This window comes from Sebastes umbrosus, chromosome 12 (genome assembly GCF_015220745.1).
Source record: "Sebastes umbrosus isolate fSebUmb1 chromosome 12, fSebUmb1.pri, whole genome shotgun sequence".
NCBI lineage: Eukaryota > Metazoa > Chordata > Actinopteri > Perciformes > Sebastidae > Sebastes > Sebastes umbrosus.
In genome coordinates this window covers 24,973,873-25,000,258 of record NC_051280.1, presented here as the reverse complement: position 1 = coordinate 25,000,258, position 26,386 = coordinate 24,973,873, and the positions used below count along the sequence as shown (strand labels likewise).

The 26,386-nt window shown below is 41.2% G+C and overlaps 1 protein-coding gene across 1 annotated transcript in view; it reads right to left on the bottom strand.

The window, feature by feature from the left end:
- The window catches only part of LOC119498845 (low-density lipoprotein receptor-related protein 8-like), a 96,409-nt gene that overhangs the window by 32,126 nt on the left and 37,897 nt on the right, over positions 1-26,386 (bottom strand). Inside the window, exons 4-5 of the mRNA XM_037787918.1 lie at positions 23,059-23,181; positions 8,291-8,419 (exon numbers count right to left, since the gene is read on the bottom strand). Coding sequence (XP_037643846.1) covers positions 8,291-8,419; positions 23,059-23,181 — 252 coding nt within the window. The remainder of the gene's footprint in view (positions 1-8,290; positions 8,420-23,058; positions 23,182-26,386) is intronic.

Below are 26,386 nucleotides of genomic sequence, written 5' to 3'. Positions count from 1 at the left end.
TAGTGTGTTTGTTTTATCTCGGCTCATCTTTCTCTCGTCTATGACGTCGGTTATCCATACACTGTATGTTAGCACATATAGGTTACAGTTGTATGATATTGACTTACTGCACTCTGTGCTGGAAGGAAAAGTTTGTACTGTTACGCTACTTCTCCCCTTCACAAAGCCAACTTCAAGGCTTCTGTAAATCCTTTTCTCTCTTTCCCTACCTTTTCCCAGCTTTCTCAGTCTCTCTACTCAAGTCGGGCCAAAAGCGCTCAGGCTGTGAAGACAGTCGGGGTTCACACTGTGAGCCCATAGCAGCACAGAGGCCAGCACCAGGAGAAGCTGAATTTGATATTTATACGAAACCACAGGGAGTTCAACTTTCAACACCGCTGCCTTTGGCTGTTAAGGCTGGTTACAGGAAGGGATCGCTGTTTTAAAAACGTCTGCACAGTATGAGCTCATTGGAAAACGGGAGCATATTGTCAGTGACCTGCAGGAGAAAGCTCAGAGTAGTTGGTTTTGTCCTACGTTCAAGATTTTATGTGCATACACAGTTACTTGTAATTCTGTTATTTAGATCAAAACAAGGATCAGCATTTAAACGGCTACAGAATAAACTAGTTTGAAATGTTCTAAACAGAAATTAAAGGCATCACTCCGTTTAAAATAATGATAAGCTGAGCGGTTGTCTCCTGGGTAGGCTGTTCAAAGCTAAAACACTAAAAGCAAACTGAATCAAAATCAGCTTCAGAAAAAAAAGATAAATTAAATATCACAGTAGAGTAGAAAATCGTATGCATTTCCACGTGCCGAGCTTAACTGGGGGAACAAACATCAGATGCAAGATAGTGTCCTAATTACTATCCTATGTAATTGTACCATATGTTAAAGTCCCTATCTATTCTCTCAGTGTTTAATTAATTCACTGGTTCCGACATGATTGCTACAGAAGCACGGGGAAAGCAGCTGATACGGGAAACAAGTGTCAAGATTCAGTTCAGTGAAAAGGTTTTATTCATCAATATTAAACAAGCTCCATCGGATTCCAATGTGTTTTATAACTACTGTCCCTGTTATGCCTCTCCTCTAACTCCATACCAATTTGGCACTAAATAATTAAGGGGATTCAACAGACGTGTACATTATTACACAGTGGGTAGACCATTAGTGATGTACACGAGTGGCCTGGTTACACTGGAGAGAGACTTTGTTTTCCAGTGGAGGCTCTAAATAAATGAATTTGAGGACTTTGGAGCAACTTTGAACCCACTGACTGCCTGCGTGTAATGTTGTACAAGGCAGAGGGTTTTAAAAGATGAATAAATCACGGAGGGACCCGACATTTCACTCAGTGGGCTGGTTTTCAGATTTTCTTTTCTTCATCTATTTACATAATTAAGTATGGCTGCTTGAACAAAAGCAGGAAAATACTTTACATACTAAACACCAAATGGATTTGTTTATATGTATGCATACATTGCATGTGCAGTGTTTACTGTATAGCAAATTATATGTAAGTACACACACATGAATTAGGCATACTGTGTTTGCTGTAACGCTACACAACTTTGCTTTGCCGCTAAACATTCGTACAGTATGTCAAGACTCTTACTCTTGTTCTTGTGACAGCCAGCAAGAGAGATCTTTCTTTAGCATCAAGACGATGTTGCACACAAGTAAAACAAATAATTCATGGGGCGCAGCGGACATCTCGTTGGCATCATAAACACAATTTATGCTGTTTACTCTGCTAAAATGAGCAACTAATGCTAACTTCTGCTGATCGACTAGCGACTTTTCTGGTCCTTAATTTTATTTCTCAGTTTATTTTTACTGTTTATTACCAAAAAGAGTTCACTTCCATTTTAAAGGTGCTAAATACGGGATTGGGAGCATTTCTATTGCCTCTCAACAGCTCTCAACATGGCAACGGCAAGCCAGCGTTGCGTAGCTAACGGTGCTAACAAAGGCAACAGTGCTGACAGAGCTAACAGTGTTTACCGGAGGGTGGGTGCTACACTTCCGCGAAAGCGCCGTCAGCTGGGGCGCCGTTATCAGCTTTAACCGGCGTATGAGAGCAGTGCAGAGCAGAGGCTGTGAGCTACCCAGTGGGGCGAACATGCACTAAAGGCACACACGGTTGACCTCAGCTATGTCAATAAAGCACGGAGAAGCTCAGATTACAACATACACAGAGGGAGTGTGACTTCATTCTATGCTCAGGTAGACATTACTCCTCTATATCTTTACATAGCAAATAGTTGTTTGCGAATATATTAATGCTCTGGATATCAAACTCAGCACCTTTAAATTACCTCCAGACGGGGCGGCTACCTCAATTCATTTTGTTATCAAGGCAAACAAACTTTATTTGCTAGCTATAATGAATATTATATAATTGAACAGGAAGAACATAATAATGTCAAATAAAAGAACTCAAAAACTCAATAAAAATGCTAAATTCACAGAGAGCTTTAAACTGGTGGCACACAATCATATATTGCCCGTTCCTTAATAACTTTCTATGGCTAACACCGTGGTACTCAGAGGCTGGTAGCGTGACACACTTTACTTTTTCTGGTGGCTTTAATGACGGGAGTTTGCTGCCAGCAGCAACCAGTGACTCAGATGAAGAGGCAAGAGATGACTGGTCGATCTACTCACATCAGCGTTACAGCTGATGAGTGTGTGGTGTGTGTGTGTGTATGTGTATGTGACTAGTCAGGATCCAAGAAGACAAGACAAATTAAGGGTTAATATATTATATAATATGTTTTAGTGTAGGAGGATGGAACGAGGCAGACGTGAGATGAAAAGAAAGACACCCAGGTTGTGTGTAAGCATGCCAAAACAGAGTCATGTATCTTTTATCTGCACACGCATAAATACCTCTGAGCACATCAGTCACTGTCTGAGCCGCTTAACGTCCTCTCAGCTTTCTCAAAGATATTTACAGACTTAAACTGAAGGGACACTTCAGACCTGTCCACTCTGCTCAGAGAAGCCGAGGCCCACTACAGCCACAGCAGCAAGGTCACTGGACTACACGCACACAACATCCACTAAAGACCAGCCTAGAAAAGGTAGAAAAACTCACACACTCACACACACTTCCTGCCAGTTCAGGTGGGTCACAGCACCTCACCAGGGAAATAGCTTGGTCGTTGACCTTTCCTGTGATGCCACACAAACATTTACAGAGGAAACACTGCTGTGATAGAGAACTCTCTCATCTACAGTAACAACCAGGTGGGAGACAAAATGATGGGAGTGTTTTAACCTCCTCCCTGATATCAGTACTGACTGAGAAGGTAAGCTAACTGGTCGGGGGAGACAGCTGTGAGGAGCGCAGGAAGTAATTGTTTTCCTCGTACTATCCAAGCAGCGTTAAATATGAATAAAGACAACATGCAAAAATACAACCGCAGAAATATTATATGCACACGCCAGGCAGGCAGCTCGACCTGACACTGAGTGCAAACACACATGAAAACACACAAATCCAGACCCGCTCCCATGCTTCGCAGTAGATCCCAGCAGACAGGCGTGCTCAGGAGAGAAGCCTGAAGAGTAAGTTCACATTAATCTCCACATCGCTGAGGGTTGAGGACAGTTCGACTTTCTTGCGGAGCCTCTCTAGAACTGCTGCTTAATGTAATGTTGATCAAGGAAAACTTCCTCTGGTGAGGGCTAGATTCTACTTAATACATAATTCAACATGTGGATGACTCAATTAGCAGGATGCCTCTGCAAGATTTACTTTTCAGAGTTCTGCGGCGGGCTATGCACTCTGTAAATTTCTACTAATAGCAGAGCGCGCTGGGGCTAACTGCGTAGTGCGTTCCAGCTCAGTCAGTTTTGGGAGTGCAACCTCTCTACTCGCGTTTGGGTAAACACAAGTGAAAGAGTAAAGTGAATTTGAATGTTTTTGCTCAGTGTGAGCAGGATTAAGGTTGAGCATGCTCACAAAAGCACGAGCGTGAAAGACAACAAAAAGGAGGGTCATGTTGAGGGTGCGTACAAAACTCAAACACAACCAAATCTGATGTTTTTGCCTGTTTGGTTAGTTTGTTTAGGCTGGTGTGAGAGCACTGACATTCAATCTCTGATGTGAAACAAGTGTGTGGTGCAAACCAACGCAAAGACAACCAACTTATGAATTGTGTGATAGAGGATTTGTGACACTTGTATGAGTTCAAATGTACGTGTTTCTTCTGTGTAAAGGAATCAATCTGCAACTTCTTTATTCAAGATCAAGTGAAAATGGGTTTAAAAATGAAAGGTGTGTTGTGTCGTACTCCATGAATTTCGGCTGTTACTCATTGAAAAATTGAGTAAAACAAAAAGTACTGACACTCGTTTGCCAGCAGTCATTTCCCGCACATTATATTGAGGTACAAAATACTCCATCATTATTTATGACCAGTCACAGAGACAACTAATACTTTTAATAACCACCTATTAGCTTGTGAACTTTTCTGACCACCAGAGAGGATGAATTAAGCCACAAAGTGCTGTGAAGTGGAGCATGATTTGATGTGACAGTCACTTCAATAAACTGTTTTGATTTTCCCAGGTGGGTCCACGCGCAGCAGCGCTGCAGGAGGCCAGGTCACCGAAACTGTCCAATGAATGATTTATGTGTCAGTGCATGTGAATTCATGGCTATAACTCTGCTCGCAACAAGTCAGTCTAAAGAGGAGACAAGTTAGCTGCATTTGCCGGTGTAACACTAACTGTGAATTGTGAGAGGTTAATTAAAAAATAGGGCTGTCCTTGACCAAAGAAATTCTTAGTGGACTAACACTCATATGATTTTGTCGACGAATCAATTAGTTGATTTAATCACCAGATCCGTAAAACTGAGTTTCGCCACAAAAAATCACACAAAAGCACCCCTTTAAGTCTTATGAGCACATCTCTGGTAAACACAAGTTTCTTGGAAATAAGTCATTCAGCATGAAAAATAGACTAATCGACTAAAGAAATCTAAGACCAAAACAACCGATTAGTTGACTAATCGTCGAAGGTGCAGCCCTATTAAAAAATGCCAGGCATCTCCTGAGGTGCGGTAGTTTCCATGACTTAGGCCCTGACACACCAGGCCAACCGTCGACAGTTGTGGGCCGTCGGTGAGCATCTGTCGGCCTAGTTTTTTCAGTGTGTCAAGGACTGTCGGCTCTAGTCTGCCCGTGTTGGAGGTTTTTCGGGCCAAGTCAGCATGTGAAATTACTCTGATTGGAGGTTCAGCTTAAACAAAACACAGAAGGCTCTTCTCATTTTTCATCTTCAGTTCATCTGATCATTCCAATACACGGATATTTTCACAACAACATGGCCATCTGGAATGAAGCTAAGCAGTGAGCGAGGGTTTTTCATGTACGTATCATAACAACGGCTTGTATATCCGCTGTCCTCCATCTTCCGGTTTCCCTTTTTGAATGATGAATACAGACTATCGCTGCCTGCTGGTGTGGAGAGTTATTTCAGCTCACGCAAGCGCAGAACATCCGTGCTAACTGGCCGTCAGCTGTAGTCTTTGTGGTGTGTTCGGGTGCAACTTGTCGGCCAAAACAAAAGCGACGTGAGGCGACGCAATAGGCGGCCTTCGTCGCCGCTAGTTCTCTGATGTCGGGTTGGTGTGTCCCCAGCTTATAGGAACGTGAGAAAAAGAGATGGTGCAAAGCTTAAAGCTCTGCCCAATTTCAAACCTGTGCACACCTGGTCAGTCACTGCAGAAAGAGGGCATTCCTGTGGGATTTTTGGTTTTGTAAAATATCGACAATTAGATAATGCAGACCCCAGACCTCCTGAAAGGGGCTTTTCACCACTTAAAGCCTATTCAAACTGCTTGTCTGAATGATCCTGTAACCACTATCACATGGAACCCTTCATAGTTAAACACAACTGATGTGAAAGAGACAAGATGACGGAGTCACTGAGTTTTATCTCAAACAATGTTGATTCTGCAGTGGAAGGGACAGACATTGTAGCAGCATTTTTGGTTTCTCGTTACACTTGGGGAGTCCCTTCAACATTTGATCCTCAATGGTGCTGACACTTTCCATTAATGCTTCAATATTTTAAATTAACTGCACCCAAAGATGATTTGTGACTACATGTTGCAGCCTCACTCGCTGAGGTTTGCAGCTGAGCCTTTTGAGGGTTGACAGGAGCAAAATTCATTTGGATACATACACACTGTTTAAAACACAGCTTTATTCTGGATTTTGAACGACTGCTGCTGCATCATTTTACACATCTTCATTCATTCGTCTTCTCCCTCTAAACCCAAACATACAGCGGAGTTACTGTTGCTTTGAAGTGAATTCTCCAGCTGCCCCCGTGCCAACAGCTAGCCCGCAACCAACGGACACATTGAGACTTTAAATGTGAAAGATCTAAAGCCTTCTGCCTGAAGTAGTTAAGAGTAATACAGCACGCTGTGTTTTTGACACATAAGGCAATTATCATCCGTGCGCAGTTCTAAATCTGTGAACTATATCATATTTTAAGTTTGCATTTATACAATGCTTGTGTCACTTACAACACTGTTAACCATACAGCACATTCACCACGGAGAATGCTGATTTGACAAGTCTGCATGGATTATGCTGAATGATCTGAATGTTCACTGCAAGTGTGTTTCTATTGTTTATTCCTATAACAGCCAGGCAATACAGTATGGGTAAGGTCTGGTTAGGTTTAAAATAAGGGAAACTCCTTGTTAACACTAAGGGTTAGGGTTAGATTTTATTATATGAACATCAGAATACTTCCTGCATTGGCATGACCTTCAGATTGCTCTGCAGTGATGTAATAGTTTGATTTAGACATCATCTTTTAGTCTGGCACTGGCCCTAATCAGTATTCAGATAAACCTGCCTCAGTATCACTTAATATGCCTAATTTGTGATGTTATTTGTGCTGCGGTGGTGTCAGAGTCAACTCCTCCCTACTGGTCACGCTGAGCGGCGTTTACCTCTGGAGGGATTCTGGCCTTTGCCTGGGTGGGCGGCAGCCTGCTGCCTGCCCTCATGTCACTACTGAGAAGCTTAAGACCGCTGCATCAATACAGACATTAGAATGAAAAAAGGATTAGCACCAGGCTCGACTGGGTCTCAATGGACAGCGAAGTGAAAAGCCATCTAAGCTAAGAAGGCATTAGATCTAAAGTCAATGGAATCACTACCACTAGCTCTGGCGTGAGCGCGTGGGGCCACTTTGAGACGGGGAGTCATCGACGGGACACTTGCAGGCTGATCTGCCAAAAAATATCTTCATCGCACGACAAATTAAAAGCACTTGTATCAGGTATCCTTCAAGGGAGAGAGGGTAAACATCTATTCAAGAGGATGATTTCTCTGGTTTTTAATTTTATGCTAAATTGATTTGGCTTCCTCTCTAAATAAAATCTCTAACTTGTGTGTATAGTCGACAAATAAACACGAATCGCTTTAAACGTCTCATAATATCAGCACCCACGCACACAAACAACTTGACAGGGAGCAGATGCCTGAAAAGACCAACAACATCATTTATGTGGGATAATAAGGAGATGGCTTTTTTTTTTTTTTTTTTTTCTCCCTGCATTTGCCGCCACGTGCCATTTTGCACAATCTTCAAAGTCTGAACACCACGCGCCCTGCAGCTCCGTTGCCTCAATCAATTTTTCTTGACGCAAAGAAGCAAGGGAGAGAGAGAAAAGGAGGAAGCCGATTCTTCACGGCGCCTCAGAAGTAGGGCAAGGAGAGTCCCTGCAGGGGGCGGGGGGTTGGGGGGGAACGCACGGTTGAGTTGTCTGATTGGCTGGGTAAGAGGTGATGTCATTTCTGATGGTTCTGAGGGCCCTGTCTGTAATGGAAAAGCTAAAGACTCGAGGTTCAAAATGTGATGACAGAAATCTCTAAAAATCAACAGAGAGCTGTAAATATCTGATACTCCTCACCAAAAATCATTCCACATCAAAGGACTTTGTTGTCGAGTGCAGCTGGCTTAAAACCAAACCTCCCTTCAAATCCTTCTAATTATATAGAGTGTTCCCTACTGTGCTTTTATGTCTGAAGCCTCTGGATGATAAGTGAGATCAGAAAGGATGAAACCCCATAAAATACAAAAAAAGGGAGTTCAACTTATTCTACCGACTGTGAGTCTCATCAAATCCTTCACTTCACTGCCACCATTTGAATTAAAACACCCTCTTGAAAAATGCAGTTGGCAGCAGAAAAATGTAAGTAAAACCAGCAGAAACAAATTGCTCATGTGTTTCTTTGAGGTTATTTCCACAGACGGCCAAACTCACCAGACGCGCAGTCCTCCTCGTCCGCCCCGTTCTCGCAATCCTTCTCCCCATCACATCTCCATGACAACGAGACACACTTGTTGGTGGATCCCCCACAGTCAAATTTCTCTGGAGGGCACGTCTGTTTGCCTGTGGGCAGAGATGAAAGAGATACGGAGATTACTGCAGTGGTTTTATGGTCCCATAAAGGCAGCAAAAAAACAACTACAAGACACCGCTAGACTCGATTTCTATCGCCCCCGCGATGCAGTTAAAACTCATCCAAAACTCCACCACACTGGCCAATTGATTTTACTGACTGGGCCGCCTCCAAAGAGGCATGCCGTAAGATCATGAAATACAGCAAATGCACAGTTGGCTGTAAAGCAAAAGAGCAAACCAGCACCCCCTCCTCCTTTTTCCTGCCAATCTGCTCGAGTTGGCACGGGGTCGGTTTGATCCAGATTACAGTGCGTTTAATATGAAGCATGTTGTTAATTATACATCTTTGCTTACAGTGCAGCCTTGAGCCTCCCAGTACGAACTCAAGAGGTCAGCCTACGTGGCAAATCATTTAACTTTTTGATGATTTTATTTTCATGTTATATTTAAGAACAATGGTTTCCAACCTTTTTTTGTCACACGCAGCTTCACAGCCCCGTCAGATTAACTCAAGTACCCATTCATAAGCACCACCGGTCATGTTTCAAATGTGTTCATTTGAATTTTGAAGTTATATTTAACACTATTATTTATATAAAACTGGATATTGTTACAATAATGTTTTCATACAATCGAACTTGTCAATATTTAGGTCGTTTTGGTCAAGTTTGTGTTTGTACTACTACCACTAAGAGCTAACCATCGCTAAGCTGCACTTTCTACTACTCATCCATTACTTACAACTATATAATTTAACCGTTTATCCATTACTTTTAGCCATCTATTTTGACCATATATCCATTACTTTAAGTTGAATATTCTGACCTTTTATCCATTACTTTTAACTATATATCTTTTAGCCTTTTATCCATTACTTTAAGCTAACTATTTAACCATTTATCCGTTATTTTTTAGCTATTTGGGCCATTTATCCATTACTTTTAGATAACTATTTCACTGATTTATCCTTTACTTTCAGCTAACTATTTTGATCTTTTATCCATTACTTTTAATTATATATTTTGACCATTTATCCATTGCTTTCAGCTAACCTATTTAACCATTTAGCCTTTACTTTAAGCCAACTTTGGCCATTTATCCATAATTTTTTTAACTATATTACTATAACTAATACTACTATAATTATAGCTAATCATTTGAACTGTATGTATTTTAACATCAGCTTGTTCTCTTGCTAACTAGCTTTCACGCACTCTCACCACACGTATTATTCAGAGGATACATACTGACTCTACAGTATGTGGACGTGTTTTTTTCATCAAATTATATGACCTATTTTTTACATCAGTTGAGCTACTCTACAATCTTTCCACATGCCACCTGGCAACATACCAAGGTTAGGTTTTGAGACCTTTCAATGGTCATGTTTTCTATTTTACATGAGCTCACTGAAACAGCATCGCTACAGCTGACAAACAATGGCATGAGAGGATCATTAGTAGCGTGATAACCGAACAAGCTCCATAATGAATATAATTTATGAGGTTGGAAGAATCTCTGATGCAGTCCAGAGCAATGTTAGATGTAAACTGCATTGTGGGTAATTGGACCAGACAGGGAGAAGGTCTGCCAAACCAGATTTCTAAACAAAGCACATCTGTTCATATGGAAATGCATTCGCTAGAACACTGCACTTCGGCTAAAATTGAATTCCTTTTTATCTAATGTAAATTCAATATGTAGTAGATTTTAATTATTAAATGAACAACTGTATATCTTCCATGACAACGACAGAGTTTAAATTGCAGGTTGCATTTCATGGTTAATATGTGATGCTTTCTTAACTGGGTCTTAATGGTTTAAACATTAATTTAAATGTTTTCTTTTAACTACAGTGTACATTTATATTCTGTGGTATCAGTGATTCTTCCAAGTCAGAATAATAATGTTAATTTGCTTTATAAAAAATTAGAGTATTTGCTGCCAAGTGCTATCAGATTTTGGGAGCTAATGCCAATATCAATATTTGAGAGTTTAATATCAGATAAAGATATATTGGCCGACATTCATTTAGTCTTTTGAAAAATCGTTTTAGTTAACGACCAAGAGGCTTTTGATCTCACTTCCCAGAGAAACAATGTCGCCACAGACACCCAGTTCATAATAGTATAAATGCTTTACTGCAAGGGCTTTCATCAGTGGACCATAGGCTCAATCACCATTGTGTTACCTCATTCGGCGAAAGACTTAACAGACATGAATATCTCTTCCCTCACTATTCCCTTTCCAAGACTGCGGTAATGTGAGCTGCCGAGTGCAAAATCGTGGTAACGCCGTTCACCTCGCTCAGAGGCCTTCCTTACCATAATAACACTACTTTAGGAGCAACGGAAGTCAGACGACAACTGACGGTACCACGGTTTGGCACTCTGCGGATCACGTTACTGCAGTTTCACACGCTGTCGGAGAACTACGGTGGCCTTCAGGTAACCTAAAAACGCAAAGGCTGTGTCCGTTCTACTGTAGAAACATGGCAGAGGAACATGTCGGACTCCGTGAAGAGGACTCTATGTAGATATGAAGGGCTCATTCTAAGCTAACGAAAACACAACAATTCTTAGTTTCAGGTGATTATATACTACTGAAAACATAGATATTAATATTATATTCCATTTCTGTTAATAGATCCCCAAAGGTGCTACACACTGGCCCTTTAAAGTTGGTTATTATGGACGGGGAGGGGGGCACTCTACAGTTGAAAAATAGACTTGACAGTGCTCACTGGCAGACAATCTACATAAAGGCTACACTATTTCTAAATGAGCTCAAATATATATATTTTTTCATGTTATATTGTTTTTATTTTGCTATAGTGACAATGTAGATACAGACAGGAAACATAGGGTAAGAAAGAGGGGTACAACATGTAATAAGGGTCCCCAGCTGGAATTGAACCGTGATATGTTATGCATCTTAACCGCTAGGTTACCAGGATGCTTAACATTACATTCAGTTGGCAGATGCTTTCGTCCAAAGTGACTTACGGGAGCTAAGAAGTCATCAAAATTGGAAGCGTATACCTCCAAAATAAAAAGCTAAAAGAGTGCTACATTGCTTTTTTGTTTTGCTTTAAAGAAATTAAAGGTATTTGCTAGTGTGGGGTGTCGAGGTGGAGCCTGGAAAAGGTGGGGTTATTTAAGACTCTGACTCTGCTGTCCTGACTTCACTTGTGAGCTCCACTGTGGGACCAGAATAGAGAAGAGCCTTGCCCGAGATGAGCGACCACAGGGTCCTCAGAGTGACAGGGAGTCCAATCATCCAGAAGCAGAGGAGCGAAACGGTCGGGCTAGAGTGTAGCGTTTGACCATTTCTTGGAGGCAGGAAGGAGCGGTTCCTTTCACGGCCCTTTAGGCCAGAATCAGACTGTTAACCTGGACGAGAGGAGTGGTGTGCACTTGTAGTGCATTTTCTTGTTACGTGTCAGCCAACGTATACGTCATCGATACAGATAGATCTGCAATAAGCTAATACTGTCTCATATACCGGTCTGGCAGATAGGTAATGTAACCACCATAAGATGTTGTTTGAGTATGAAGGCTTGTTATTCAGCCCTTCATGCGACTGTCCCTGCAGCATGGAGGGGTGACAGTGCAGAGGTGGAGAGAGAGGAGGCTGGAGAGGCAGCTGGTGCCTGGGGAGAGTGAGCAGTGAGAATGGCTGATGCAGCCAGGCCCTGACCCCACACACACACACACATATATACACACAAATACTGGCCACCGCAGTGCTGTTTCTACAGCAGGGAGCACTCCGGCTCAGAGAACATCGTATTACTCTGCTTGCTGAGTAGTGACATCTACCTACACTTGTTTTTCAGTCCACACATTGTAGTCCTGAATAAAAGGTTGCTGTAATTAACGCAACATTCTTGACAGTTGTATTAAAATAAAATATTGTGTCGAACACTGTCCTTCAGTGAGTAAAACAGCAGGATGGAGAGAAATGAGTGGAGTGATCGAGTAGTTAACCTCTTCCACCTGCCAGCTCTGGCTAGGCTTTCATTTCCCCTCATGGCTTATATATGAGAATAAAAGTGATATTTCATTTCTTCTGTTTCCGTTTCATGTGCGAGGAAGTTTGGAAAGTGTATTACCGAGGCGAGTTAAGTCTTTGATGTTGCCTGCGTCAGTGCTAAAGTCTTCATGCACGCAACAGAGACAATTATGCCCTGTGATAGGTTTTTTCAGTCACTTCTATCCAGACACAGCTGTCGAGAGTGTCGAGCGTGCAAACAAGCCTGATGAAGACTGTAGCAACTAAAGACGGGAAGGAATGATTAGCTAAAATGAATGATTATAGATCATGTTTGAAAAGACGGGCCGGCTGGTCAGGGAGGCAATGCAGGAAACATTTCTTAGAAATGTCTGAGATGAAAGAGGCGAGGATGTGGAGTCTTTGAGAGAGGGAATAACATGCTGTCTGAACGAATTCAAACTAATAGGTCTAAAGACGACCTGACAGAAAATCTGAATCAGACTAAGGAAATGAACAAAAGGGCGACAGAGAGAGCAGAGAGAACAGAGAGAAAAGAAGAATACGGCTTCGGAGACGTGCCAAGAGCGAGACAATGCTGTATGAAGGGGAAAAAAGATGAAGAGAAAAACTGCTGCATGACCTTTCAGGTTCTTATCCTCAAGCAAAATCAAAGGCATCCATAGCAAGTGGAACGAGACGGAGGAGGAGAGGCAGGCGGAGCGCAGACTTGAGCAGAATCTGAATCCACCGAGCGGATGGCGAGCTGTCCTCTCCTTTTAACTGATGACTCTTTAATGAACCGTGAGCTCCGTTCCTCCCAAATCCAAACAAAGAAACCAAAACTTCACTACGGACAAGGCAACAGTACCTCACTGCCCCTCGTGACAGCGATTGATTAGTGACACCTCACATTTTTATAAAGACATAGGTAATGGGTTTTTGCTTGAGAAAGGGGAAACATTATAAAAGCCAATTACTCACAGACAAACTGACTGCCAGGCTGTTGTTTACCACCAGAGTGAAAAATGAGGATTCGTCTGAGCTCTGGCGTTTTGGCAGCAGATCTGTTTAGAATTCATCACCTTTTACGAGACCCAAGGCAGCGTTCGTCTCACCAGTGCAACGGTTTAATAGCTTTACTTTTCATTTGATCATCACGATTGACCTTGTTATTGCTGACAGCCTTTTACCCTAAACTTCCTCTCAGTGAAGAAGTGTAGAAACTCTTTAATTTGTCAGTTGTCACCAGGCATGTGATATAATACTGTGATAAAGAAAAGCCTAATAAGTGCCGTGGAGTTGAAAAATGTGTGAAACTGATCTGATATGATGAACTGCAGCTTTGTGACAAATGTAACACGACACTACAGCCTGACATGGAGCTCCTGAAGAGCTCATTTGCAGCCTATTCATTTAAATGAATGTCTATTTTGCTGCTTCTAATTTATAATAGATATTGCACAGTTCTGATTCATCTTACAGTCAGCTCATGACAGCTCTTATGTGTGGAATCTGTGAGTCGGACTTGTCTATATAGCCAGTTACAGTTAAAATCATCTTAAAATCATCATTCAGAGTCTGAAGGACACATCCTGATGTCTCACAAACCTGTTTCTGAGTAATCCTGACCCTCCAAACCGCCTGTGTGTGTGCCGTGTATGTCAATGTTCGTGGATGTGATGGTGAAGGAGATAAGTCGGCCTCTCTGCCTCGCGGCTGTAAAGGCACAAAGCGCTCCAATAACATGAGTCATACTCAGATTCACCGCTTCATTAAACCGGGTTAGCGTGGCCATGCCTTCCCCTCTGAATTATACATCTGGTACAGCGGAGAACACTTGCTGCTTGCAAACTACAAGATGGAAAATTGTTATTTTCAGCAAAGTGCATTAGCAAGTAATGGCATGCACCTCCGCTTAATATCAAGCTCCCCGAGTGTGACAGCTGAATAAAGCCAGACTAATAATGGTAGTTTTCAAAATATTTTTCATGTGTTTTGGTTTCAAATCCCAGCAGACTCTGTGCGATGGGTACACCCTGCTTGGGCTGGTTATCACAGGGTTAACACATTCACATATTATTAGAAAAGCCATTTTAGTGGATTTAAACGCAGAACTTTCTTGCTGTTGAAAGAATCAACAGAATTAAGCACTGAGCCATCCTTCTTTTTATAGTTATTATGAGGTTACTGTTCAAACTTTACTGTCCTCTGGAGCTACAATCGACAACGGCCGATTAATCGATTTGTCGATTGACAGAAAATAAATCAAGTAATTTGAAAATAGATTAATCAAATCTGAAATGCTTTTTTTATCTTCTGTGATTGTAATCGGGGTTATTGACAACAAAAATTGAAATGTCACTGTTGACTTTAGGAAATTGTGTTTATATAATATATATTATAATGACAGTAATCATTGGTTGCAGTCCTGCTGTCATTTAATAGTTAATGTTACTGTCATGTAACTGTAAAATATCCCACTTCAATACATCTCTTTATCACTACTAACCCTAACATTGACAAAAAAACATTACCAATGCCTTTATTAAAAATGTGAGGTGTCACTAATCAATCGCTGTCATGAGGGGCAGTGAGGTAGCACCGCTTTGTCGTAGTGAAGTTTGGTTTCTTTAACGGCTGCCAAAGTAGTTTTAACGCCACTAATTTCTTTGATGTATTAACGCAATCGATCTGTCAGAGGTTGTAGCGGGCTCAGTTTTAAAGCTAGAGGGAAGATACTGGTATCATATGAAACTAGAAAATCTAAGGAATCCATTAGTACCAATCATGTCACACTATACTGCTTGTCGGGAAGGTTGTTGAATAACACTCCAAACTTGCGCATGGCCATTTTCAAAGGGGGCCCTTGACCTCTGACCTCCAGATATGTGAATGAAAATGGGTTCTCTGGGTACCCACGAGTCTCCCCTTTACAGACATGCCCACTTTATGATAATCACATGCAGTTTGGGGCAAGTCATAGTCAAGTCAGCACACTGACACACTGACAGCTGTTGTTGCCTGTTGGGCTGCAGTTTGCCATGTTATGATTTGAGCATATTTTTTATGTTAAATGCAGTACCTGTGAGGGTTTCTGGATAATATTTGTAATTTTTTTGTGTTGTTAATTGATTATATATACATACATTTGCATAAAGCAAGCATATTTGTGATTATTCATGGTTAATCATGGACAATCATGCTATTAATAGTGATTAAATATTTTAATCGATTGACAGCCCTAGTTTCTTTGTTTGGATTTGGGAAGACAGGAGCTCACAGTTCATTAAAAAGTCATCAGTTAAAAGGCAAGGACAGCTCGCCCTCCGCTCGGTGGATTCAGATTCTGCTCAAGTCTGCGCTCCGCCTGCCTCTCCTCCTTCATCGCTCAAGTTCAAACAAATAGGGGGAAAAACATGACTCCACTGGCCAAAAAAAAGCAAAAGAATCATTATAAGTCTTGATCATCTTGATGAATTTTATTTTCAACTAATGGACTGACAAAACTGCAGACATGAAGCCAATAGTCCTGAATTTGTTTGGGGGAAACAGTTCTTTTTTTTGAGGAAGAACGCCGAACTGAAACTCAGTGCAGGTGAAGCGCACCTGTTTCCTCTTAGGAACGCTCTCATATCAAGTAAAAGAGAAATAATTCTAAAATATGAATTACATTAGCCTCAAAAATTCAAACCTTGTCAGGCTCTACTATTGATGAAACTTTCATCGGCTGTGGTTCTGAATTTACCAACATAGTAACTCGCAAAAGCTCCAGGTTCTGAAGGTGAACCTCCTCTTGTAGCGACACATCAACAATTTATAATGCAACATATCATCAAAGACTACGCCAACTTTCAATGAGAAGACTATGCATAAGAGCCACATAGCAAATGCACTATACTTATATGCAGAACATTCAGTGTGGGTCTTATTAGCAGTGTCGACATAAACAGCCTGTAGTGAATTTACATGCAAACAGTCCACACCTACTGTAACAACTCACATCTCCACATGAAAGGAAATCCAAAGGATAAAACACACACAGAACTGTAGCATCCAGTATGTGCAATGCAAACATATTTACCAAGAAAACAGTCCCCATTATAAAGTCAATAAAGAAAGCGAGGCTTTATCATAAACTCCCCCAGAAGGAGCTCAACGGAGTTTGAAGCTCAATATCTACAAAGAGGTTTATAGGAGGAAGTTTTCATCAAAACCCCCTCTCAGAGAAATATCCATAAGCCACTAGAAATTACATAACACTTAAAAGACACAATTGAAAACACAATATGGTGGCTATAAAAAGAAAAGTTCTATCCGTTTGAATGGTCCACATTTTCCGAATATGCTGCAGTTGAGGGTTATGTCCTCACATAATGAAAGACTCCTTTAGAAAGATGAAACACTGTGAAGTTCCCTCTCGCCTGTCAACTCCTAGAAATGAATTTAAAAGCAGGGAGGACAAACTGACACGCAGAACTGAGCCGAACTCAGCAATTCAAGTAGCTAACTCTCCTCCTCTCTTGTTAAATCCTTAAAAAAGGGACTCGGGCAAGTAAGAGCGCACAGAAATGTCACCGCTGTGGCCGGGGAGCGGAGAAGCTGCTACACAGCTGGCTGCAGTGGCCCAGTTCCTCCATGATTACACATTAATCTAACACAAAAACTATGAGCTCCAGCGCTTCACATGTTTCTCCAAAGATTCATTCATTTTTCAGTGCTCGCGAGTAACTCGCTCAGTGTGGCCCGAATTTGAATTCTTAATAAAGCAGTGTAACGCTACTCCAGCGTGTAATTGGGGATCCACTCAGTCAGCCAGAATGATTGTGGCACAGATGTCTGCAGCACAGAGTCCAAAATGCCTTAGCGGAGCATGTGTGCAGATACGTGTGTACTGTATGTTTGTGCACATGTGGAACTGAAATAGAAAGTACAGGAGAGTTGGGGGGCAAATTGAATGAAAAACAAGATGAGGGTTGTCTGCATGTGAGAGCACAGTCTGGCTTATCAGGCTTTAACATAACTGGAGCATGATGCATTAAGGTGTACGCCGTGCCATATGTAATTAACCCGTGTAAAAATAGTCGTGCACCCGCCGCTCTCTGCTATCTACACATAATGTCAGATTTCCTATCTCTATCACGTTAAAGATTGGATGCAGCCTGTGTGAAATTCATCCCTTCCCTCCGCCGTTAAGACGGCAAAACAAACCCCACTTTAGCAAAGTTTAATTGATAAATGTGACGCTTGGGAGATTTTGACTTTAAGGTGAAGTGTTGCATGGGATTGGGGTATTAAAGCTGCAGTAGGCAGAATTTATTTTGGCAAAAATTCCATAATAACCTTTCAGCATATTGTAATTCAAGTGTTTTGAGAGAAAAAACTAGACTTCTGCACCTCCTCATGGCTCTGTTTTCAGGCTTTAAAAAATCTAGAGAGTCATTCAGAGAGAGCTTTCCTATTGGCTGTGCTCCGGCTGGTGGGAGGTGCTTGGTATTTCCTCAACTGATCTCAACATGGCTGCCGAGTCACAAACTTTCTCATTTTACAGCTAAACAGTACACTACAAGAAGTTTCTGAAATTGATTCATATTTGATCAGCGCTGCCTAATTTGACCGTTTGATCGGAGTTCAAGAGTGACTGACAGCCAGCTAATAGACGGCAAGCTCCAGCTCGGCTCTGATTGGTTGTTTTCCTCCGGTCTGTGAAATCTTGTAAATGCCAGTAGGAGCACCGGAGGACACATAATTTCTTTCAGATTACCAGTCTCATGCACTACTGTCAGGATATAGTGACTGATTTATAAAAATAACTTTTTTTTTAAATCATATTTGCTCCATTTCCATCCACTGCAGCTTTAAGCAAATTGCTGTTTTCAGACTTGTTATGCTAAATGTTCGTGTCAGAGGTTGTTTTTTTACATCTTAAGTCTAATCAAAAATATACAGCACGTCAAGAGGTTTTCCCTGACAGATGTGCAGCTCTCATTATAGCTCTGTAATCTCACCAAGAGGCTGCCAAAGGCAGGTAATTCACCAGTGAAGCGAGATTAATGAGATAGATGATAAGAGAGCCATTCACGAGTGGGTTGGTTGCTGTTGCTTAAAATGCTGGATGCAAATTCGCACAATGTCCATCCTTGAGTCTCTTTTCTCTTCGGTGTGATTATAGCACAGTTGGCTCCACTCAAAGTGAAAAACAGCTGTGATGAAGTGGATCTCACTAGCATCCCCCTCTGTTCGGGATACAGCCTCAATATGACACTTCTCGTCTGGAACACATAATGAGGAGGGCTGCACAGCGGTGAGGACTACCTGTATTATAGTTTGGCTTTCAGGAGGAAAGAGGAGGAGGACATAAATGCTTCCATTTTTCCTACAGCACAGTAAGAAGATAACAAATATCACTCTACACCTAAAAACTTGGTTAAAACAAAACCGCAATATTTCTGACACACTGTGTCAAAATCGAAAATCTATCCCGATTATTGCTCACGGAGAGAAATCAAAACCCCCCAAAAAAATTTCAATGTTGGTGTTCAGAATTTTTACATCACAACATCAAGTCAATACATAAGGGATTTCCATATAAATGGCTTTCTTCTCGGCCCAGATCTCTATCTCTTTATTCTGCAGCCAAGAGATGAATCATGCCTTCATTTATCTTTAATTGGATTTCCAATATAAACTTGTTATCCTTCAGAGGTCCCTTTATGTCTCCCTCCTCGCACTCAACTTTCTGGGGGTGACATTAGAAGCTTTGCTCGGCTGCTACATTATTCATCGAGCCGACCCACACATCCACAGCCAATAAAATGGACCAAAACTAGAATGAATATCCTCTGAAAGATCCGTTTGGCTTTTTTCTCGATTCAATTACCGCTCGGCGCACTTTAATTCCCTCCCACAATAACGTTTAAAAAAAAGAGTTTAAAGATCAAAGCATGATAACGGTGGGTGGAACCAAAATATGAGTTTCAAACAGGCTACACAATATCATCAACATCATTCACCAACCTCTGTTATCCGGTCTAAACACAACACATCAGTATTTAAGTCATTCTTGGAAAAGTTCTCCTCGAGTCCTACTGGGTGAACTTGTGCACAGACATGTCCTGTATCCCAGCATGCATTTCACATCAAACAGCGGCAATGAGTGGGGGCAGTCAGCCTAACGCACAACTGTTAAAGCTTTTCAAAACTTGGCTTCAAATCTTAAAAGGTGCAGTGTGTAGGATTTGGCGCCTTCTAGCGCTGAGGCCGCTGATTGCGACCAACTGAAACTTCCCCCACGTGCCAAGCGTGTAGTTTCACGATGGTGGCCGACGTGAAAACACGAAAAGGCCCTATCTAGAGCCAGTGTTTGGTTTGTCCGTTCTGGGCTACTGTAGAGACATGACGGCTGACTCCGTGAAGAGGACCCGCTCCCTATGGAGATATAAACAGCTCATTCTAAGGTAACAGAAACACAACGATTCTTATCTTCAGGGGATTATACACTAAAGAAAACATAATTATTAATATTATATTCCATTTCTGCCGATAGATCCCCCTAAATGTTACACACTGTTCCTTTAAGTGTTTTCCCATAACATTAAAAATTCATGAATAAATAAGCAACAGTAAGAGTTTAGATTAAACATCTTTTGTATTATTGTTAACAGTTTAACACTCAAAAACAGGATCTGTTTGGGTGCGGTTTGAACAGATTTGATTGACAGTGACCAGACAACCCACCAGCTGTCATCAGATTCTGATTCAAATGTTGCTTAACTGTGATTGGTGCAATATGTGACATCACCTTTTTCCACCTGAGCCCCGCCCACTTCAAACCAGTGAGAGGAAGAAAAAAATTAAATCTCTGTGTGAAATAACCAAAACAGATCTAACTTTTATAGAAAATTAGATTGTTCATGTAGGACCCCATCACTTAGTAAGGAGATGATTGAGGGAAAAAAATGTTTTCAGGATCAGCCTCTCTGCACTGGCTCCTAGTGAGTTTTAGAATTGATTTTAAGACTTTACTGATTACCTTTAAATGGGGCTGAACGATTTTGAAAAAATATCTAATGCGATTATTTTGACTTATATGGCAATTGCGATATGATCGCTGTATCTGTAGAATATGATGTGTACGCCAGGACATCTCTGCAGCACCACAACACTTAATTTAACATGGTATTTTGACACACGTTTCATCTCCTGCGATTTGAAAATTGCAGTTAGCCATATTGTGATTTCGATAAAATTTCGGTTAACTGTGCAGCCCTGCCTTTAAAGCAGTTTGTGGTTTAGCTCCCAGTTATATCGTTGACCTGCTGCTCCCCTATGAGCCAAAGCCGGGCTCAGGCAGGGCGCTGCTGGCTGTTCTTAAGTCCCGGCTCAAAACTAAAGGTCACGGGGTTTTTTGCAGTCAGGTCTCCTCAGCTCTGAACTCCCTGCCTGAAGATCTGAGACTTGAAGAATCAGTGACATCTTTCACTTCACAAAACGTATCTTTTGAAAAACAGCTTTTTATCAATGCTAGCACACCATTTTATTTTCAATATGTCATATCTGCATTAATGTTTTATCTTATATTATTGTTGGGAATTTTATTTTCGTATTATTTCAACTGTCTGATTGCAGTCCTGAAATGTTTCAATCCTGGTTCAACCATGTAAAGTACTTTGTGACTGTGTTTATAAAAATGCTGTATAAATATAGTTTATTATTATTATTTATTTATTATTTTAAAAAAGTTGTTCTACAACTGTTCATGAGTCAGCAAAGTAAGTTTCATATTTTGTTGGGGTTGTGGGTGAGACATTTAGATGGAAAGATGTTGTAAAATTCCCAAATAATAGTTACAAAATTTGCTCAGACTTTGTATTGATGATGAGATATCATTTATTTTTGAAAAGTAAACTTAGGTCTCAGAGTCAGAATTGAAATATTTGTTGCTGCCGCACTATTCTTCTCTTAAATCTTTTGTTTAAACGGGCTCAAACAAAGCTGCCTTTGTGTACTTTTGGCTCTTTATACTGTATTTGCAGATCTTGCCGCATTTAAAAACAAATAGAGGCAGTGTGGTGTTGTTTTATTGTAAATAATTTATTACAGTGAGGATAACATTTGCCCGATGAAGACCTGGTGAAACGACTGTTCAGTATAACTAATTTCTGGTGTTATATTCCAGTGCTTTTCCCTAAGACATCATTATTTATCAACGCTGTGCTTTCAGCTCCATCTGATATCCGTAACCCCAAGAGAGAAGCAAGCAGCCATGGGAGAAAACTAAATTAGCATTAAAGTAAGGGGAAAAAAACAATTAATACGTGGTTCAAGCCTCCCACACTTGAGGCCCTGCTTGGTTGGTTGTGGAGACGTCAACTCACCTAACCCCCCATCAGGGCCTGTGTGTGGGTGCGCTAGACTGGCACAGGCTCTAAGTGAGCCAGCCAGAGATCCTCGGCTCTAACAGCTTGGCAGAGAGGTAATCGAGGCCTTTCTATGCACTCTCCATCAGACAGCATTGAGTACTGAAGTGTGTGGGCGAGTGGAGGCAGGCGAGGCGGCGCAACGGCTGCCGGAGCCGAGATAACAAGGTAAATCAGCAACGTGAATACAGGTTCAAATTAAATCTTGTCGAAAACGACCGAGATGAAGGCGTGACATCGTCTCCAGGTGCGACACGGAAAACACCACCACATTATTTAGCCAGACACAGTTATTTTTTTATCCTTAGTGTAAAAATTCTGATCAACTGTAACAGTACATCCCACTGTGCCTCTTACTGTAGACGCTCCAGTTGCAATAAAAAGCAACACAGTCATCAATTCAGAGAAAGGGAAATTCCAGTTTTCTACAGCCTGGTGCTTATTTCACTAGTTTTGTCCATGATTTCTATCAAATATCACATGAAGTTACTTGCTGTGACATCACTAAAAAGAAGTCCAATGGGAAAGAAGCACAAGTAGCATTTCGTTGTACTTGTACTATGTGCAATGACAATAAAGTTGAATCTAATCTAATTTAGTCTGACAATCACACAGGTTTCAGCCAAACGTATTTGAAAGAAAAAGTGAAGGGGAACGGTATAGTTATTATCTAAACCACCCGTTTATTTATCCTGGTGTGGCTTTGATCTAATGTATGTACTACTTACGGTAATTGCACAGTTTCCTGTGCAAAGAGGGATTATATAACTAACATTATGGGTGCATTCAATTTTACTTGAACCTCCAAATATAGCTGTTTATATATCTTTTTTGCTTGTGACATTTTAACGGGAAGAGATGAAGATATACGCCTGAAGAGATAAAACCATGCAGTATTTCACAAAACAAAAGCAAGGATTAAAGTCTGACAAAAATAAACAATTCTATGTAGCAGAATCACGTTTTTTTCCTATTTCCTAACCCAGTCGTCATTTAACAACTCCTTACATTAATCTCACAACCTCTTATGAGGGTCATGACCTTCATGTTGGGACCCACTGGGGCTTGTTTACAACATGGCTGATTGTTGGACACTTTGGAGAGGATGACATTCATAACAGAACCCTGGTCACGCCTACGAAAATAAGTTTGAAATAGAACGGAAGTATCCTTTAAAGATGTCCTTTATGTGAGCAGCTGACTGGTTTCACTTACTGCACGTCTCCTCTGCCTCATCAGAGCCATCGGGACACTCTGGTTCCCCGTCGCATCGCCAACGTCCCGGGACACACTGGCCATTTAAGCAGGCGAACTCCGCGGGGGCACATGTCTTCCTGGCTGCTCAGAGAGCGAGACAGAGAAAAACACAGACAGAGAATAACAGTGAGACTAGAAAGCGTGATGAGAGCATGGTCCGTCTGTAGAAGGGTTTAATCTCTGTCATGCAACTGGTCACATTATCTGAATCCCAGTAATCATCCGTCTCATCAGAGGTGATCAGGCTCATCATCTCTCACATCATTCCTATGCAACCCTGTCTCTCATTAATTATCTCCACTTTGCCTTTTTTTTTTCTTCACTCTTCATGCATTGTGCCGTCTCCCCCTCCCCACTCCCTTCATCTGCTGCTCTCCAAAAGTCTAATCTCTCCTTCAGGTTTTCCATCACAGAGCAGTGAAATGGATGCTGATTGCTGAACACCGCGAGCTCAGGGAGGTTAAACCTTTTACCTCCCAAACCTGTTTACCACAGAAAGCTACAAGCCAGCGAGGCCACGGGCTGATAAACATGTCAAGCGTGCAGGGAATTGGAAATCAAAAACATGTCAGGAAAAAGACCCGTTTAAGCAGTAAGAAGAAAACTGAGTGATCAAAACTTTCACGTTAACAGCCCAGAGCTCATCACGGTTGCTACTGAAATCGTGCTAACCCCACAGTGTTCAAAGAGAAACACAAAAAAAAACACTCTCCACCTGTAGCATCCAGGCTTTAAGCTTGGCCAGTGAGCCAGAAGCAGACAGAGGTCAGAGCCATTCAATTTCCTCAGCCTGTTACACCAGGAGGACCTGCAGTACGGTCTAATAAATCATTAGCTAAAAGGCCCTCAGCTGAGCTCTCTGGGCTGGTGTTGTTACACAGCCACAACTGTTCCTAAACTGGCCCCATCTTGGCTCTGATGCTGCAAATTAGATATAGCGTTTAGAGATGTGCAGGGAGCTTAAGCTCAGCTGAGGGGCTGTAAGGGAAGAGTCTGTGTTTGCTGTGTTCATATAAATCTAACTCTGCTCTCACTTCTCCAACTCCTGCTCTTTCTTGACCTTGGTATCGAAGAGCAAAAAAGTGCCAGTATGTAATTTTTTGCATAGCGTTAGTTTGAACACAGTGGACTAGTATAGTATTACTTTAAACCTGCAGTAGGCAGTATATTTTTGGCATCATTGGGCAAAAATTCCATAATAACCTTTTAGCATATTGTAATTCAAGTGTTCTGAGAGATAATTAGACTTCTGCACCTCCTCATGGCTCTGCGTTCAGGCTTTAAAAAATCTAGCCCATGACGGGAGACTGTGGCCAATCACAGGTCATTTCATTGAGAGAGAGCATTCCTATTGGCTGTGCTCCGGCTGGTGGGCGGTGCTCGGATTTTCCTCAACTTGATCTCAACATGGCTGCCGGGTCACAAACTTTCTCATTTTATAGCTAAACAGTACACTACAAGATGTTTCTGAAAACATTTGAGGAGAGAAATAGTCATTACAGTTACAGAATATTTATTCATATTTGATCAGCGCTGCCTAGTTTGACAGTTTGATCGGAGATGGAGTGATTGACGGCAGGCTCCAGATCAGATCTGATTGGTTGTTTTCCTTTTTTGTGTCTCATGCACTACTGTCAGGATATATTGACCGTTTTTAATCATATTTGCTCCATTTCTACCCACTGCAGCATTATCTTAGCCAAAATGGGTTGCACTATACATGTTAGTTACAACGTAGAGTAAAGACAGAACTTTAAATGTAAGTGCGAGTCATTGCTCATTAACTGCTGTCATGATGGAATGGTTAGAAAAATGGTAAAGACTAATGAGCAAGATGTTGCAGAAGACATCCTGTAACGTTTGTGACACTGATATGCACACTCTGTATTGTTTTGTACAGTTACAATTAAGCTGCCAGTACGCTTCATCAGTACTACTTATCGATGTTTAAATAGCTTCAGAAACCCCCCCTACACACACACACACACCTTTCCGATGTCAGAACAGCTTTTAAGCTGCATTCATTTGAGATGGAAATTTGCTGCTGACCCCACTAGGTTACTTGTAACGGAAGCTTGCAAACGTTAAAGGAAAATTCTTCCCCCACAAAATGACTATTCATATTTTAATAACTCGCTCTGTTACCTTGAATTCTTGAAGAAAACTTAGTTTTTCTCGCATGCATCCACGGTGAACGGAGAATCCAAAAACAGAGTAAATCCTTGATGAATTAAAGTAAATGGAGGCGAGGTTTAGGTTTTTGATACAGCAAAACTATATCAAAAAATCAATTAACAAACTCTCACACAACTCGTGCAGTATAATCCATGCCTCATTTATCCAGTCGTATGATCACTACTTCACAAACACATGTACTTTCTCCAAAATCTTACTAGTTAAAACACTTCCGGCACAAGCTTGTGACAGGTTTTCATTCACTGTGGAGGCATGCAAGAAAAACAACGTTTTCTTCAAGAATGCAAGGTAACATGCGGAGAGTAATTGATGGTACAAATTGATGATACAAATGGTCATTTTGTGGGTGAAGAATGCTTTTTAAAAAGGTATTGACTTCGGCCAAATCTTTTCCAAAAGATTGAGGGTTTCCAGAGACCTTTGTTAATGCAGTTACTAATGACCATACTTATGTGTGACCCAGCTATCCTTACCTTAGTAAAAAACTATACTACTGTAACAGAAGCAATCGATAAGTAACCAAATAACCAAAATCACAAACATGTTGTATTATATGTTAAGTAGGTCACACATACATTATAGCATACATTACTTGCTCCTTTTAAAATGAAAAAGTCTCCTGTAACTCTTAATTTCCATCATTAGTTTGCAGTGGCTTTTCTAGAAACCCTGGTAAGTTTGGTTTGAAACGAATGAAATACAATGTAGCTCTGTGTATTGACGTTACACTTGAACTTAAGATCATTCAGCGGTTGCAACAGGCTGCTAAAATAATAATGTTGAATCTGTGTCTCAACAAAATCAATCAATTCTTTTATCAATTGCACCGTCCTTTACTGCCTCCTCTTTGATTGATGGATACTACTGTCTTACCTGTACTACCTATATGGGCTTATACCATATGTTATATGTTGATACTTTTTTTTAACATAGAGCTTGTCTCAGTTATGACAGCTGGACAGTAAGGACTGAGAGGAATTTCAACGAGTCAATCAAACTGTAAACCTGTAAATGTAGGCAGGAGGGCAAAAGGGTGATTTTGAAAAGTGAAGGGAACATGTCCAGCTATAGACCCCTTGTGTCACCCATC